Here is a 17,639-nt window from a genome sequence, read left to right as displayed (position 1 = left end):
GACTCGAACCGGTGACCTCATGGTCACAAGGAAACAGTTTTACCATTGCTCCAAGGCTCCCCTTTCATGTGAGACCCATTCTAACAAAAAGGAAAGGAAAAACTCCCTCTCCCCTCCCTCTAACTTACACGAGGGACCCCACCAAAGAAAGAGAAAAACTCTATTTACGTGAAGTATTTGCACCCGAGCTCAAATGCTCTTGGTGAACAGTAAAATCGGAAAAAATAGTAAACAAATTCAAAGAAGTCTGATTTTTTGTTTGCGGTAAACTTTGACGGATGTTCTATGTGCTTGCAAAAATTAATCATGAATGAATATTCCTGGAAGAGAACGTGGCAAAAAAATGTTATCATGACTTCAAGGGATGTACTCCAAACATCCTATTTTTTAAAAGCATTTTGGAGTACAAATTTTTTTTATCATGACTTCAAGGAATGTCATCCTGTGATGAACATTTTCAAGCATAGAAAACATTTGTCAAAGGTTGTCGCAAAAAATATTCAGATTTTTTTTCATTTTTTTCATTCTTTTGATTTTACTATTCACCTTAGCAAGAACACTTTCGCTGATAACTTTGTCTCTCTCGCGGCCTCATCAGACTCTCCGATATCCAATCTCTTTCTGTGGGGTAGGCCTAGCGTGAGTGAGACGCCGCCGTGTTACCTGTGTCTGGTGGTCTCCAGCGAGCTCGGGCAAGGACGCTTGGATGGCACATTCTGCCCTCCGACGCCCCAGCACCCACCGCACGCACAACCACCATATGGCCATGGATTTCGGACTGCGATCGCGATGGACCGAGGAGGGATAAGGTGGTGCTCCCTCCAACTTTGCGACCCACGCGGTCGTCGCCATAGACCTCCATCTTCCCCGTCGACTACCGCGAGGAGCTCGAGACATAATGCCGGCCCTGAGGGGGGGCAGGGGGGGCAGCCGCCCCGGGCCCCCAAGATCTAGGGGCCCCCTCCCAGGTGTAATATACGTATAAAGGTAACTATAGTAGCAGGCCATAGCTTCACGTAGAAAAAAGAAGTAGCCCAGCTCAAGAAGGTAGCAGCGAACGCACATAAATCAAGGTACGATCATGCGGAAACAAATCAGCGTACACACATAAATCACGTCGGCTCATTCTCTTTATATTCCATAACTATCGTGAGACATTCTCCCTCCAAAAGAAAAATAAACGATCGTGTGACGTGAGGTCATTCCTAATTCCCTCTATTCTCTGTTCTCCGCAAGCTCCAAACTCCAGATCCCAAATCGCTTAGGGGTGACTAGTCTCTGTTAGGTTGATCTCTTTTCAGTTCGAGCCGAACGGCTCGACGGGACCGTGCACCGCTGACCCCCACCAACATCCCTACCAATCTAGGGTTACCGCGAGCCGATGGGAAGCTCCACTGCATCCACCCTAGCGCACACACAACCCCACGCCGACGACTCCACCATGGCCGTCGGCGCTGGTTCCTCGAGCCAAGGAGAAGGTGATCTCCTCCCTCCGCCATCAATCCTAGCCTACCCGATCCCATAGCATCTATCAGTCTCCGGGCACTGTATGCGGCGACGACACAGCACGAACATCACCTACCCCAGAAAATTGACATTGCCGGCCCGAGCGCACATGTACATCCTCGAGTGTCTGCCACCAGAAATCCACGTCACATCATCGCCGAGCGTCCAATGACTGACGCCGATCTAATCAATCTCAGGTATGTCAATAGTACTATTCCATACAGTTTAAAGTAAAACTTCGTGCTTTGAGAAAGAAAGAATTTGATAAAAGTAGTTGCCATGAAGAAATTCTATAAGCTGCGGATGATTTTTTTTGCATGTTACATATCTGTTTGTTTTGGTTGATATGAATCACTTCATTGAATAAAGGATATAACTCACTGTGTTGAAAGATTGTTCAGATTCACGGTGCATGTGATTGTTGCATCAGCTAAAAGAAGCTTTTTCAAATTTAAAATTATTGAAGAACCATTTGGGATAAACAATGAACTAAAAGAGCTTAAATGGTTAGGTAACATTATGCATCGATAACAAACTATTGGATGATATTGACATTCACACAATCACAAGTGATTTTTCATCGAAGAATCTTACAAGAAAATTTAAAGATATGCATATTATGTTTATAACAAGGGGCCCCAAATTATACTTTCTCCCCGGGCCCCCAAAATCTCAGGACCGGCCCTGTCGAGACCCCGCCAGCCATGGATGCACACTCTCGCGCCCGACCGCCGTGGATGCATGCCCGATCGCACAATCGCGCCCCAGCCACCATAGATGCACGCCCGCAACCTGCTCACTCTCTTCCTTCGATTCGGAGTCAGGGAAGGACGCTGGTTGCAATAAATGTTTGCAAAAAATTGTAAAAAAAACTGAAGTTTTCAAAATATTCTACTTTTCAAAACAATATCAAGTTTATTTGGAAATCCAAAATAAAAACTAATTCAAAAGTAACAAATAAAATAAAAAAAGGAACAGGTAAAGGAAATGCTCACTGTTGGGCTTGTGCTATATGGGTTGGCCCGCGCGAGTACTCCATGTGCAAATGCTCGACTGTTTGTTTATAGTTTGCATCAAATTGCGAAACTTCACTCCCCATCTTGTGAGGCACTGACAAATGACGCACTGCATGTGTGCCAGTTGTCACAACCTATAAGTTCCTTTTTTTGTATATTCGTTTATTTAAAACGTTTTATCTCTTGAACAGTGCATCCAAATCCCGAGCAACCCGTGGCACAAGCACGAGGACGGTGTTTTGTATCGTTTTGTTGGCTTTCAGCCAATTCTGGTATTGTTTGAAGTTGTCCAGCCGATTTTTTTATAGATTATTTTACTCCAACATTTTTTGGCCTTCTTTTTAGTAAAAGCTTTTCATGGGTTAAAAAATATACAAGGAATTTAAAAAGTTCGTAAATTAGAAAATATTCACAAAGTTTGAAATCTTAGAGAATTTTAAAAAAATGTTAACAAGTTTTAAAAAATCTTCATGGATTTTCAAAATGTATGCTCAGTTGAAAGTTTTTTCATGAGTTAAAAAATCTTCATGATTATTAAAACGTATCTTCTGAAATGAGAATTTGTAAAATTCATGAGTTTAACATTTTTTGAATTAAAAACAAAAACAAAAAAATAAAAAAATTCAAAAATAATGGCCAAGGAAATTATGAAAGAAAATAATAAGAAGAAACCAAGAAAATCAACACAAAAACACAGAAACAAAGAAAAAATAAGACCTGGGACAGAACATTCTAGCACCTTCATATAACTGTTTGGAAAGTGCTAAAAAAACTGTTTGGAAAGCCAAAAAGAGTGCGTGACATTGGCCGGCCAATTGCTCCACTATTTTGTTGCTGCAGGCGGAACAAAGAATTTACAAAGCGAACCGGTATCCCTTGGGTAGTGGCCGATTGTATGGGCTCTGAGATCACATCGTCGAGATGCATCCCGGAGAGCACCGTCACTGGGACTCTCAGCTTCGAGGTGGCAGCTGCTCATTGCCCCAATCTCGAAGCCATGGGCGTGGACGAGTGCGCTAGATCAGACGTCTACAGCTTCGGCGGCTACCATTGGGGCATCGAGTTGTACCCGTACGGGTGGCGGGACGCGAACCATGCCATCAATGCCATGGCCTACTTGTGGTTTCTCAGCCCTGCCGGGCCTGTGCATACCAAGTACACGCTGAGCGTGCTGGGTAACGAGGGAGAGGAACCGGTAGCCAGCTTCGGCGTGTTGGAGGGAGTCTTTTCTCCGGTGGAACCCAACAACTGCTGGGGCACAGAGCTGAAACCGCTGTCCGAGCTCGGGGACGGGGGGACGGCGGCTTCACGTTACAGTACGTCCTCACCATCATCAACGTCGAGTCCCGGCCGATGGAGCTACCCGGCCACCTCGAGCGCATGCAGGTGAACGGAAGACGCGCGGACGTCCGGTTTCGGGTGCGCGGCCGAAACTTCCGCGCGCAAAGCTCTATCCTGGCGGAGCGGTCGCCCGTCTTCGAAGCGCAGCTCTTTGGCCCCATGGCGGAGAAGGACATGCGGCACATCAAGGTTGTCGGCATGAGGCCAGCCATCTTCAAGATGATGCTTCGCTATATCTATACGGACTCACTGCCGTCATGCAACGACCAAGGCGGCCGCAGCGCTGCGGTGATGCAGCGTTTGCTTGTCGCGGCGGACAGGTACGGGCTGGACAGGCTGAAGCTCATGTGCGAGGAAGAGCTGTGCCGGAGGATCGACGCACAGACCATCATGTTCATGCACGCGCTCGCAAATCGGCACCATTGTCATCGGCTCAAGCATGCATGCCTCCAGTTTCTTACGTGGTCGCCGGAAGTCCTAGGCACCGTCCTTGAGAGTAGCGGGTTCAACGAGCTCTGCATGACAAATTACCGACCATTGCCTCTGGAGGGGGATCATGTCCCGGGGACAAATAAGCGTGGCCATCCAGAGGAAGAAACTGATCCAGGCCAGAAATTAAAAACGGACTGCAGTTTCTTAGGAAGTTGATATCCCCTCCGCCCGAAAATACTTGTCGAAAAAATGAATGTATCTAGATATATTTTAATTCTTAATACATTCATTTTTATTCTTTTCTGCGATAAGTATTTCCAGACAGAGAGAGTACTACGTATGTTTTCCTTTTGACTTGCAAATACTTATATTTTACATGAGCTATTGCCGCATTGACTGATGAGGTCATGTTTTTAAGACCACAATTTTTTTATATGTATAATAAAGACCCTTGAACATCAAGAGTCCTTTGCGCCATGGAGAAGATCGATCGGCCCCAAAGGACCCTTGAACATCAAGAGTCCTTTGCACCACGGAGAAGATCGATCGGCCCCAAAGGACCCTTGAACATCAAACTTTTTTTTTGCATGAAAACTTCCAATCTACTCATCTCCAATCATGGTAGTACAACGAACATTAGAAATAAAAATTACATCCAGATTCATAGACCACCTAGCCACGACTACAAGCACTGAAGCGAGCCAAAGGCACGCCACCGCCATCGCTCCTCCCTTGACGGAGCCGGGCACAACTTATTATCATAGACAATCAGGGAATCGTAGTGCTAAGGCCCTAAAGGACCAAAGCACCAGACCAACAATCACATGAAATGTAGTAGACCCCACTGTTACAAACTGGCTGTAAAAAAACTTGGCTGGTACTATAGCGGGTGAAAGAGTGAAACATTGTTGTACCAGAGCAGTTTATCAGGGCTGACAGAACAAATCACGTCTTCTCCCCTGCCCCCGCGTCGCCTTAGGCGACACGGGGGGCGAGATCTGCCGTCGGCCCAAAGGCCTCCTCCCACGTCCTCTCTCCCCTGCCGCCACCAGAGGCCACGCCCGTAGCCTGGCCGATGATGGCGGCGACGCACGGAACTGCGGGTTCCCAGCGGCGTGGAGCGGCGGGTTCCCGGCGGCGAGTGTGACAGCACGATACCGCGGCAGAGGAGCCCCTGTGGGTTTAGGCTAGATGGGTTTCGGCTGGCCGGCGGATCTGGTGAGCGTCTATAGGCGGGCATGGTGGGCCTGACGACGTCGGCCTAGGCACCATGGTGGCGCCATGGCCGGTCAGGCGGCGGCGGCCTGGATTCTCCGTCCAGTCCACGGCAGTGATGGTGGCGGTTCGTGTACAAGTTGCTTGATGGAGGTCCTCTGTTCTGATCCGGGTGAAAACCTGGCCAAGGCCGGCGGTGACGGCGCTGGTATGCGGTGTTTCCTTCTTGAAGGCATCGCCAAGGAGAAGTTCAAGACATCTATCTACTACCTCCTGGGGAAACCCTAAATCAGTAGATCGGATGACGGTGGCGCATTGGTGTCGTTTCCTCCTTTGGGGCGTCATTCTTGGAGGCGTACACGGGATCGAGGGACCAGTGAGTGGCTTTCTTGGTGGAGTGGTGCTTCATCCTACACATTGATGTGGCGCAGTGGAGACTCAACGCCCGATGTACGAAGATGGACTAGCGCAGGAGGACGACACTGTCTGGCGTCGATGGCAGAGAGACCTGGCACAGTAGATGCAACAGTACAACTCTGAAGATGGATTGGTGGCAGATGGCTGCGGCGGCCTCATACCCGGCAGGCGTCCTAGTTGAGAAGTGTGACGGACTGGTGGGTGACCCATACCCGGCAGGCGTCCTGGTTGGGACCTTAGGTCTTAGATGTTAGGTTTGGCTGCAAGGTCTGTTTGGTATTAGGCCCAGACTATCAGCATCCCTACATCAACTGGATAGGAGTAGCGACAGATGTTGCCTAGGCGGTGGCTTTAGGCTTACTTTTGTATGACTTTGTAAGGTTTTGTTGAATTTTTAATAAAGTGGTTGCATGCATCGTCCGGATGCAGAGACAGAGGGTCTTCCTCCATTTCAAAAAAAAAATCGTTGCTCCAATCCAATTGCAGCCTCTTTACGGACCTCTTTGAAGTATTTTTTTTTTCAAGCAGAATATGTTTCCAAGATTTCATTGTAATTCTTAGTCATAGGAATTATTATTATTTTTGGATTTTAGATCCAAATCAGTGTATCTGTAATTGTTACGAGTATAAATAAAATTGCATGTGTTTCTAAAAAAAAAGCAAGAGGAATCCAATTGTGCGGGCGGGGTCAATCGGATGGGGCACGCGGCGGCCGGTCGACCGGCGCCTAGTGCTGTCCATTGAGTATAGACCCTGGCTAATGACCTTCCTACCACGAGTATTTGGGTGACCATACAAAACCTACAGTTTTGGCTCTTTACGGTGCCTACCAGACCGATATCGTATAGGAGTCCTTTTTTTTTTAGGGTCCGTATAGGAGTCCTTGGGTTGATTAATTCCATATAATCTGTTCTTCCTTTCCAAGTTATTTATTTGGCTCGATCGTGTTTGCCCGTGATCCGTCGTCGATCGTCTACCTTCGCCATGGGTAAAAGCTCGACCACGGCAGTGGTGCGTGTACGGGAGACCATGTCGTCAAGCAGCTTCAAGGAGCACACGGACACACTCAGTTTGGAGGTGCCCGACTACCTGCAGGTTAAGGACATGGGCGTCGGCGAGTTCGTTAGCTCGCGCGTCTTCCCGGTCGGTGGCTACGAGTGGGAGATGAGGTTCTACCCAGGCGGAAAAGACTGGCACTGTGCCGGCAACGCCTCCGCGTACGTGTTCAGCCGCAGCCAAGTCAAGGACGTGAGCACCCGGTTCACGTTGAGCATGCTGCACACCAAGGGCCAGGTGCAGGTAGCAAGCTTCGACCCGAGGAAGCGCGTCTTCTCGCCAAAAGCAACGAGATACGACGAGTGAGGCCACCCCAAATTCGTGGAGAGGGCCAAGCTGGAATCGCTGTCGCAGCTCGGGGATGGCTGCTTCACGATACTGTGCGTCCTCACCGTCGTCATGGACGAGCCACCGTCTCTGGAGCTGCACAGCCACCTCGAGCGCATGCTCGAGGACGGGAGGGGCGCCGACGTGACGTTCAGCGTGGCCAACCAGGAGTTCCGCGCTCACAGTTTTCTCCTGGCGGCGCGATCGCCGGTCCTGGCGGCGCAGCTATTTGACCTAATGGAGGGTGTGCGGCGAGTGGAGATCGTGGACGTGGAGCCTGCCATATTCAAGATGATGCTTCACTACATCTACACGGAGTCGCTGCCACCGTACGACGATCAAGGCGGAAACAACATCAGGGTGATGCAGCATTTACTGGTGGCAGCAAATAGGTACGGCCTAGAAAGGTTGAAGCTGGTATGCGAAGAAGAACTGTGCAAAAGAATCGACTCAGAGACCATCACAACCATGTCGGCGTTGGCAGATCAGCACCAGTGCAAACGCCTCAAAGTTGCATGCATGAAGTTCAAATCATCACCCAAGTAATGGCTGCCCGTCTTGGCGACCGATTGATAAGTTTCTTGGAGCACTTCCCCGCAAGTCACAAGGTTTGCCCGGTTCTGAGCGATGATGGCGGCACGCCTTCAACACGCTCGTTTATAGTCGTCGCTAGGTGAACATGAATCTGAATGTAATTTTTACTTTTGGTATTTTCTGTACCGCTTTGACAGTTGATGAATAGATTGAATATTTTTCTCGAAAAAAATTGTCTTCACACGGGGCTTTGGAGGGGGAGATTCAAGGACCAAAGTAGTAGTCGAGAGGATAAAATTGATTAAAAAGATACCTACAAATGTTAATGGTAATTGTTCTTTGTTTTGCATAACAATTATTTTGTGCGGAGGTGTTCTTAAAAATGAATTTTGTACTAGATATTTCTAAACCACAAATGTTGAAACACCATCTTCAGCACCATATCTGAAAGGACTTGAATCACATATAGCCTTTGTAGAAAGACACGTGCAAAACAAATTTAAAAGTAATAGAGGTATATGTACGATATTTCTTTTTTGGAACAACATGTATGATTATTTATTAGGTATTAAAGACCTTAAAGCTCTATTACTCCTTCGATCCTTTAGATGTTGGAAGAAAATACTTTTGCCGTGATGGCTTTATTTATAAAGCCGAGCATTTGCCTTTTCTATTAAAAACTCAAAAATTTGATCTTGATCGGGGGTTTTTAATCTCTGTCAGGCAAAAGTCCATAATGAGCTCTTTTATGGTGATTGGCGTAATACTCGGAATACTACTTACCCGTATGATTTTTACTAGCCGTCCAATCTGATGGGGGTTAAAAAGGGTTAAATTTAATATGTTTATTCCAAGAAGAGCATAATGGTCCAGGATAAAATATCTTCTTTTTTGCAACCGATCACCTCCATGACAGAACCACGTCTAATAGATCCAGATCAAGGTCGTCCTCACCGTCGCCCTCGCCCCTTCACTGTTCTTGTCAATTCACCGCCGTCGTCCTCGCTCTCCCCTCCTCCCCCTCATTGTCCTTGACATCCCCGGCGATAAGAAGAAGAATAAGACACCACATATGCGGCGGTTGAACCGGCAGCGACGTGGGCGGCACTATAATCTGCAGGAACTCGACGCCGGCCGATCCCATCTCTTCTCGGCTGCCATCCTATGGTATGAACCTGACTTCTTGGATCTGTAGCCTCCACTTCCTACTTATTTAGTTTAGTATTCATGGAGAGGAGAGACGGTGGCTTTACAATGGACAAGATGGAGAGGAGGCGGGGTGGTTTTGCAATGGAGAAGAGGGAGAGGAGCGTGTGGCGGCGGTTTAGGATTGAATGAGAGCGGCGGTGCATTGTGATTGGATCTAAATTAAATCAATCTTATCACTAATTTACCCCTCAATTAAGAAGCGCCCTCACATTAACCTAAGTACTGACACCTCGCGGTTTCTAGTACTTTCTTCTAATTACTATGTATCTAGTAGTTGTTAGGATGATCTTCACCGTGTGGGCCCAACGGCCCACCGGGCCCTTAGATCCTCGCCCTGATCGGGGGCGCTCAACCCACTATGGGTGATGGGCCCCTGTCACCTCCACTATATAAAGAGGTGGGGGCCGGCGGCTCGCATCACGAGGTTCGTCACGACGCCGTACACCCCACCTACACCCCCTACCGATCTAGCGTTAGTGCAGTGCTGATGGGAAGCGCCGCCACCACTTCACCCACGATCTGCCATCACCACCGCCGCCATCCACCATGGCCACCCCATCGAGTTCATCCGGACAGGCAGAAGGTAAATCACCAGATTGATCTAAGCCTACCCGATCCAAGAGGTCTAACAATGGTATCAGAGCCATCTAGGCTAAGAATTTTGGGACAAAGTGCATACACGGAAAGAAAATTCCTCCCTCCCTCCCTCCCCCCCGAAGAACCCTAGCAGGGCAAAGACAAACAACAACAAAAAAGCAGAAAGTTCACCGGCAGAGGGCCCCGGCCCCCGCCGGCAAAGTGCGCCACCACTCCGGCCGCACCAGTTCCTCTCGTTCGAACGGGCATCGGCAAGCCAAGCCATCCAGACGAAGAACGACCCCGCAAGGGGCAAAGGGCACTGTGATCAATCCGCTCGACGGCGGCGCGCTCACCGCAAGGTGGACGTGCAGCCGTCAAGGGGGAAGGCCACGGTGCCGCTGCCGTTCGCTCCGCTGTCGTCGAACACATGGGGAGCCGAGGAAATCTTTGTCCGCGACTCTCTCTGCTGCTGGAGGTGGAGAAAGAAGCATGAGGGGAAAGGGAAAAGAGAGGGCAGCCCACGCAGTAAGGTGGCCGGTCGCCGCCGTCGCCGGCGGACGACGCGGGCGGCCGGGGCGCTGCCCCTAGTTTTCCGTCGGGTAGCAAGACGGCAGAGAAAGAGAGAGACAGGTAAGGGCGGCGACGCGATGCGAATGGGGGCTAGGTTTCGGGATCAGGGGACTTCCGATTTTGTCCAACCGAAAACCCCGCTCGGCCGTCCAATCTAAAAGAACAGCCAGGATCAAAGACCTAGCCCCGCCCCGGGCCAAGTGGGCCGAAAGCGTGAACGCACCAGGCCGATGCCGCACTGCCGCGGTGGGCTGTGGGCCGATGAGCTAGGGCGGCCGAACGGCGCTCGGCCAGCAGGCCGTGGGCCGCGCAGGGGCGTGCGCTGGGAGCCGTTTGTTCGGCTGGCGGTTTTTTATTTTTCTGTCCAGTTTTGGGCAAACTTAAATACAGTTTTTTCTATCCAAATTATTCAGAGAAATTTTTTGTTTAGAAAATAGAAAAGTAAAAGTAATGCTTTTGAAAAGCAAAAAGTTCATGAATTTTTAATTCATGTTTTCCGCTGCAAATAAAAATAAAGTGCTCTTTTAAAAGTGACTAGAACTAAAGTAAAAGATTAAAATTGTTGCTTCTCTAATGCTTTTTCGAACCGATTAAAATTGCTTAGAGAGTAAAAGAGTACAGAATTGTTTCTAAATAGATTCAGAAAGTTTCCGCTGCAAAGTAAAAGTTTTATCCTCCATTTAAATTGAAACCAACGGGAAAATTTAATTGGAAGAATTGTTCTAAGCAATGTTTTTCCCCTGTGGGTGAAATGAGATGCAGATAGTTTCTGCTATGACAAAAGAAAGATATATTTTTTAAGTTAAAATATGATATTGTTATTTTCTGACCAACGTTGTTGATAACAGTGCTATAATTCTATGAGTCTTATGTTCAAAGCTTAAATATCTTATAAATTTTGTATCAAAGTGATCAGTTTTCAGAGAAGAGATAAAGATCAAGTAACGCTCTTGAACTAGAGAGATGTATATTTCTTGTTCCCACTGCAATAAAGTTGATGATGATGATTATTTCTTTGGAAAGTTGTTTAATAGAAATACTATCATCATATTGTTTATGAGTTATATGCATTATTTTCATTTCCGCCCAACGGTGATATGCAATTAATGTAGAAGGATGATGTTTTAGAAGGGCCAATTCCATTTTCCCCCTAACTTTGTCCCGACCTCATCTTTACCCCTAAATAAAAACAGTGCTCAACTTTGCCCCTCTTCCGTTAGGTGCACTTATAGAAATGCCCTTCCATACATTTTCCGTCCAGTCAAAGGCCTTTGACCGTTAGATTTTTCTATACGCGCACTTAACGGTCAAAGGCCTTTGACTGGACGGAAAATGTACGGAAGGGCATTTCTATAAGCACACTTAACGGAAGAGGGGCAAAGTTGAGCACTGTTTTTATTTAGGGGTAAAGATGAGGCCTGGACAAAGTTAGGGGGAAAAATGTAAATCTCCCTTTATTCTAATTCTGCCCAACGGTGATTTAGAATATAGAATAAGGTTTTAAAAGTTTAATGTGCATATATTTTAACCAGACCAACATGGGATTATTTTTTATGCTCAATATTGTTGATTATTGGATATTTTTTTCTCAGATTAAAAGTTTTCCATGCTTTCATTCGTGAAAGCGAATGGCTGGGTATTCGTGACTCGAAAGATGACCAAGAAAGGTCTTAACATGAGGGAGTATCTTCTCTCTAAAGAATGGCTTCAAAAGAAAAGAATTCTTGGATATTAATCCAAGAGAAGAAAACAAATAGATCATTGAGAGTCTTGGTTGATGAATGTCTTTCATGTATTCTATATGAAGAAGATTTATCAGTCAACATGATTTGAGATGAAACAAGCAACATGCATGTTTAATTTGACCAACGTCAGATCAAGCATGTGTGTCAAAGAGCATTAGGATTTATTCCTAAATTTTATGATTGAATAATGCAGTCAAAAGAGTCAATTCTTGCATTTAAGTCCCTTACAGGGAATTACCCGCATAGCGGGAGAAGATGATTATCATAAAACCTGCATGGCGGGAAAATTCTAGGAATATACCGGCGTAATTAACGGGGTAAAGTTGACATATTATTATGTCAAAAATCTTGTATGGCGGGAGAAATTCTGGCAAAGGACTTATCCTGTATGACAGGAGAAAGATATGATGACTCATGTGCTTTTAATGTGTCCCACTCTGGGAGAAAAGTATGGAGTAGCTATTATGCCTTCCTAGTATCGACCGTACACCTTATGTGTAATGGTCATTAAGCACTCAACAAATCCAAAGGGAATAAAAGTTACAAACGAACCTAAAGATAAGAATGATATGCAAGTGTGACTTGCAAAAGTACTAATGATACAGAACTCTGTTGAGTTTCTGAAATGGAATGAGGAAAAAGTACTCCCATACTAGTTAAAAGATAACTTCATTTTGTATGAAGAGATAACTTCATTTCGTATGAAGTAATCTGATGAATGAAGTAGATAATCGAAGTTTCCTCAATTCACAAGAGTTATCAATGGTTTTTGGAATTGTGGCAGAAAAGTTCTTGCCACATTTCGAGGGGGAGAAAGATATATGAGATAAATTAAGAATGATGAAACTCCCCTATACTTTAGATAATGTGATGAAGAATGTGATCGTCTGGGGGAGTACGACGGTCATATTAATACCCCTAAAGAAAAGAAATAGTTGTATTTCTGGATCTTTTACAGTTCGGAAAGCAGGGTAAGGAATACTAAGATGGTGCTTAAAGTGCCATAAAGAAGAAAGTTTTAACAGAATAAACCCAAATTATAAAGTTTAAAGATACGCCATTTTTAGTGAAGATGGAGTAATCTGGGGGAGCATGTTGTATGACCTATACAACACATGTTGTTAGTTCTATAAAAGATGAATGAGTAAACATGGATCTTGTGATACAGGTCCCTGTAAAACCTATTGCCTCTTGGAAATGAAAGACTATAGAATTAGTTTGCCTCTTGCAATGACAGAGCAAGAACATCCCCATATGAAAGAAGTGCCAGTACCTGAGACACTGATGGTCTCAAGGAATGAGAAAATCAGATACTTCTGATTACTATAAAGTCTATGTTAGTGAAATTCAAATGGAGGTTGATCCCACCTCATTTAAAGCGCTCATTCGAGCTTTGAGAAGTGTCTGCTTATCTAAATGATAAGAGACTATGTGAGATGAAATGAAATTGGTGAATCCCGACGATGTTTGGGACTAATGAGTAATTTCCAATGGAGCCAAAACAATAGGCTGTAAAGAGTCTACAAGGACAAAGTGACTCCAAAGGAAATATGTAAAGGTGTAAAACACGACTTAAATCGGAAGGTTTTTGCGCGTTTTGCACTGAATAGATTACAATGAGTGTTGGTAGCACATCATGATCTGAGTTACATCAGATGAAAGATATTATGATCTGAGTTACATCAGATGAAAGTAAAGAACACGGGGGATACTGCCTGAAGAAGTCTTTTATGGACTAAAGCAATCAAATGTTGTTTTGGGTTAAAGAAAATGAGAGGACAATTGTATTCGTGCAAAGTTATAGAATGAGAAATTCATTTCCTAATCCTGTGCATGTGGATGACATCCTACTTGCTAGTGGTGATGTCAACCTACTGCAGGAGGAGAAAAGAAGTTCTTGTCCTCAAAGTTTAAAAGAATGTTCTCGGTAGAGCGTCTCTCGTTATAAGTATCAAGATTCACGAAGAAAAGAATAAAAGGGGGTATTAGGGATGTCGAATGGACATGCTAAGAAAGGTCTCTAGAGTATGCATGCGAGAAAACCTACGCCTGTTCTTATAGTCAAGGGTGATGGAAGTGGAAACTATGGTGTTCCACAAGTTGACGATAAAAGATTGAAACGGATATGGTACCATATGTTGTAGCTGTTGGAAGCTCAATATATTGCCCTGACACAGTTCACATATCCGAGTTGTTTTGGCAATGTCCAGTCCATATATAGATCACTGGAATGGAGTCAAAGATATCGGCCTCATGCCGAAAGAAATAAGTGCTCTCAAAAGATTGTGAGTATAAAGACATGACTTGTGAAATGTATAGCGAAATCCACACTTGTCTCTAACTTTCATACTTGGAGGTTTTTGTGTGGAAAAGCTCAAAAGAATGAAACAATTATCATCAATGTGATGCAAAGATATTTTATAGCTTGATATGAGGCTGAGGGACAGGCAAAATGGTTAAGGAGACTTGTACCCAGAGTTGATAATGGTTGACAACAGCGATAACCATTTTAAGTTTTTCGCTCCTATGATAACGAGTCAAGTGTTGATGCCAAACACACTGACACAGTGTTATGCGTTGTAAAGGAGAAAGTCCGGAATTATGTAGAATGCTTGAAGCATAAAAGCAACAGACAAGTGTTTGCAGATCTGCTTATTAAAGGCTTACCGCTCTGTGTGTTCGGAGAACACACAGTCGACATGGGTTTTATGGTATAGTCTAACATTTCCGGACAATAAAAGGGCCCAAGGTTAAAGAATTTGTTTCAAAACAGAAAGATACGTTGTGGCTGTCTGATTCTATCGGCAATTGAGCTGTGACGATGAAACATGTTCTATGTATTGATCTGTTATCAAACGAGTAAAGTAAAAGTATAAGGTCAAATGTAAAAGTTGAGATCAAGGAAGAGAATGTTAGGATGATCTCTACCGTGTGAGCCCAACGGCCCACCGGGCCCTTTGATCCTCGCCCTGATCGGGGGCGCTCAACCCACTATGGGTTACGGGCCTCTGTCACCTACACTATATAAAGAGGTGGGGGGCGGCGGCTCGCATCACGAGGTTCGTCGCGACGCCGTACACCCCACCTACACTCCCTACCGATCTAGGGTTAGTGCAGTGCTGATGGGAAGCGCCGCCACCACTTCACCCACGATCTGCCATCACCACCGCCGCCATCCACCATGGCCACCCCATCGAGTTCATCCGGACATGCAGAAGGTAAATCACCGGATTGATCTAAGCCTACCCGATCCAACAGTAGTAGCTAATTATCTACAGTTAAATCCAGAATAACATATGGATTAATTAAAATAATGCCGACCACCCAATGCCCTTTCGGAAATGGCCAAATCGCCCTCAATGGATGGTCAGGCCTGTTTGGAACTTCGGTGTTTATTTTGGGAGTAAAAAATACTCCTTCATTTTTTTTGAACACAGTACAAACACATGCACTCATACATACGCGCATACACTCATTACTATGAACGCACACACACACCCTACCTAGTGCGGGTACCAGGATTTGAACCCTGGTGGGCTGGAATACCATTGTGCCTCTAATTATCCAATCATAGGTTGGTTTGCAATAATCCTTCATTTTTTGTTTGGAAATATCTCGTATAAAATTTAGGCTGAGTACAGGTCAAAATTTCCGCCCATGCCCTTGACCTTTACGCCGGGTCTACAGTTTTGCCTCTTTACGGTTCCCTACGACTCTACGAGTCCAATCGATCAGAGTCCTTGATTTCTTTCCATGGTTTGATCTTCCTATCCAAGTTCTCTACATGTTTCCAAAAGAAGACGCCTAGTCCTCCCTTCAGGTTGTTTTCCCGTGAATGCGTTCTCGCCTACCTTCTCCGATCCATGGCAGGAGAGCGCGTACCTGAGAAGATAACGTCGTCCAAGATCTTAGCAGAGACCACCGCGACTCTATCTCTCGAGGTGACCAACTACCTGCAGCTCACGGGCATGGGCGTCAGCAAATTCGTTTCTTCCCCGGCCTTCAGAATCGGCGGCTATGACTGGCGCATCGACTTCTTTCTGGACGGAGAAAACGAGGACTGTGCCGGCAACGCCTCAGCGTTCCTGACCTATCTTAGCCAAGACGTGGACGTGAGCACCAAGTTCAGGATGAGAATGCTGGAGAAGAAGGGCCGGTCACCGCCGGTAGCAAGCTTCGACGTGTCGAAGCGCGTCTTCTCTTCGGGGCCATACAAGGACGATAGCTGGGGCCACTACAAATTCGTGGACAAGGCCAAGCTGGAATCGCTGTCGCAGCTCGGGGACGGCTGCTTCACGGTACTGTGCGACGTGACCGTCACACACGATTCGCTGCCGGTGGAGCTGCCTTTCCACCTCGGACGCGTGCTCAGAGACGGGAGAGGCACGGACGTTACGTTCCACGTGGGCCGTCGGAAGTTCCACGCTCACAGTCCCGTCCTCGCCGCACGGCCGCCCGTCTTCGAAGCTCAGCTCTATGGCCCCATGGCGGACAAGGACATGGGGCGCGTCAAGATCGTCGGCGTGAAGCCTTTCATCTTTGAGACGATGCTTCACTACATCTACACGGACTTCCTACCGCCATGCCCCGATGAAGGAGGCTATAGCGCCGCGGCCATGCAACATTTACTGGTCGCGGCTGATAGGTACGGGCTTGACAGACTGAAACTTATGTGCGAGGAAGAGTTGTGCAAAAGAATCGATGCGGAGACCATCGCAACCATGTCGATGCTGGCAGATCAGCACCACTGCAAGAGGCTCAAGGATGCATGCCTAGAGTTGTTTCCGGCTGCCGCACGTGGGCGTCCTCGAGGTAAACGTGTCAAGTCAACCACACCCATCGTCAGCAACAAGCTCCGTCGTGGTCTAAGAAGTGACACCAAGCTCCGTCGTGTTCTTAGAAGTGACAAGGAAGGATATGTTGAGATGGCGCTCCCATGAACCTCTTCTAGCTAGGCGTAAGAAATCCGATGTGCTCACGGCGAGTGCAATTGTTTCAGCGGAGCTCACGGAGGGAGGAGCATCCTCTTCGCCAACCCCTTAGTGCTCGTGTCTTTTCTCAGTCTGTCGTTTCAGTTCAGGGTATGGCGTCGTCGTCGGTCATAGATCTGTTTTGAAGAACGTTTCCCTGTTGGTCTGAATGTCAATTTCAAATGGCCTGCGCCTAGAAATAAGATTGAAGAAAGTGCCCTCTCGGTCGTGTGTTTGCAATAGACTAGGAAAAGTGTTTTGATTGCTCGTTAATTTGCAAATTTGTATTCGTTTGATCATTTTCCTTGTGTTTCTGTGTTGTTGCCGCGCCCCTTCTCCCTCACTCACCGGAGCTCTACCTCTATCTCTCTCTCTCTGCACTCGAGGAAGAACTGAACTGGAGGAAGAAGAAGTTCACAGGGACACAAGTATTTTCCGGCGCACGTACACCACCCGCCGCACGAACGGCGTTCTCTTTTTTCCTGAGCACGAACTCAGTCCAGCTGCTTCAGCAATACACAGAGGGGTAGGGGAGCCTTATACGCCTACGCACATACGCCAGGCCGTGCCCACTCAACCCACTCACCACGTCCCACAGATCCTGGCTCGCGCACCCGCCGCGCTCCTACACGGACGATGCGACCACTCCCATCACGGGCGACGCGGTCACACCTCCTGGCTCCTCGCCAACCAGCTCACACACGCACGCGCGCACGTACACG

General features: G+C 46.7%; 1 protein-coding gene and 2 pseudogenes across 1 annotated transcript; all 3 read left to right on the top strand.

The window, feature by feature from the left end:
* The first annotated feature begins 3,417 nt into the window (after window positions 1–3,417).
* On the top strand, window positions 3,418–4,511 carry LOC119358188 (annotated as a pseudogene).
* Window positions 4,512–6,911: 2,400 nt separating this feature from the next.
* Window positions 6,912–7,856, top strand: LOC119352044 (annotated as a pseudogene).
* Window positions 7,857–15,810: 7,954 nt separating this feature from the next.
* Window positions 15,811–16,887, top strand: LOC119352042 (BTB/POZ and MATH domain-containing protein 1-like). Its single transcript, XM_037618788.1, has one exon. It carries the CDS (start codon window positions 15,811–15,813, stop codon window positions 16,885–16,887), a length of 1,077 nt encoding a protein of 358 aa, XP_037474685.1.
* The last annotated feature ends 752 nt before the right edge of the window (window positions 16,888–17,639 follow it).

This window comes from Triticum dicoccoides, chromosome 2A, assembly GCF_002162155.2.
Source record: "Triticum dicoccoides isolate Atlit2015 ecotype Zavitan chromosome 2A, WEW_v2.0, whole genome shotgun sequence".
Taxonomy (NCBI): Eukaryota; Viridiplantae; Streptophyta; class Magnoliopsida; order Poales; family Poaceae; genus Triticum; species Triticum dicoccoides.
The sequence above is the reverse complement of the archived record's forward strand: the minus strand, read 5'-3'. Positions and strand labels throughout refer to the sequence as shown.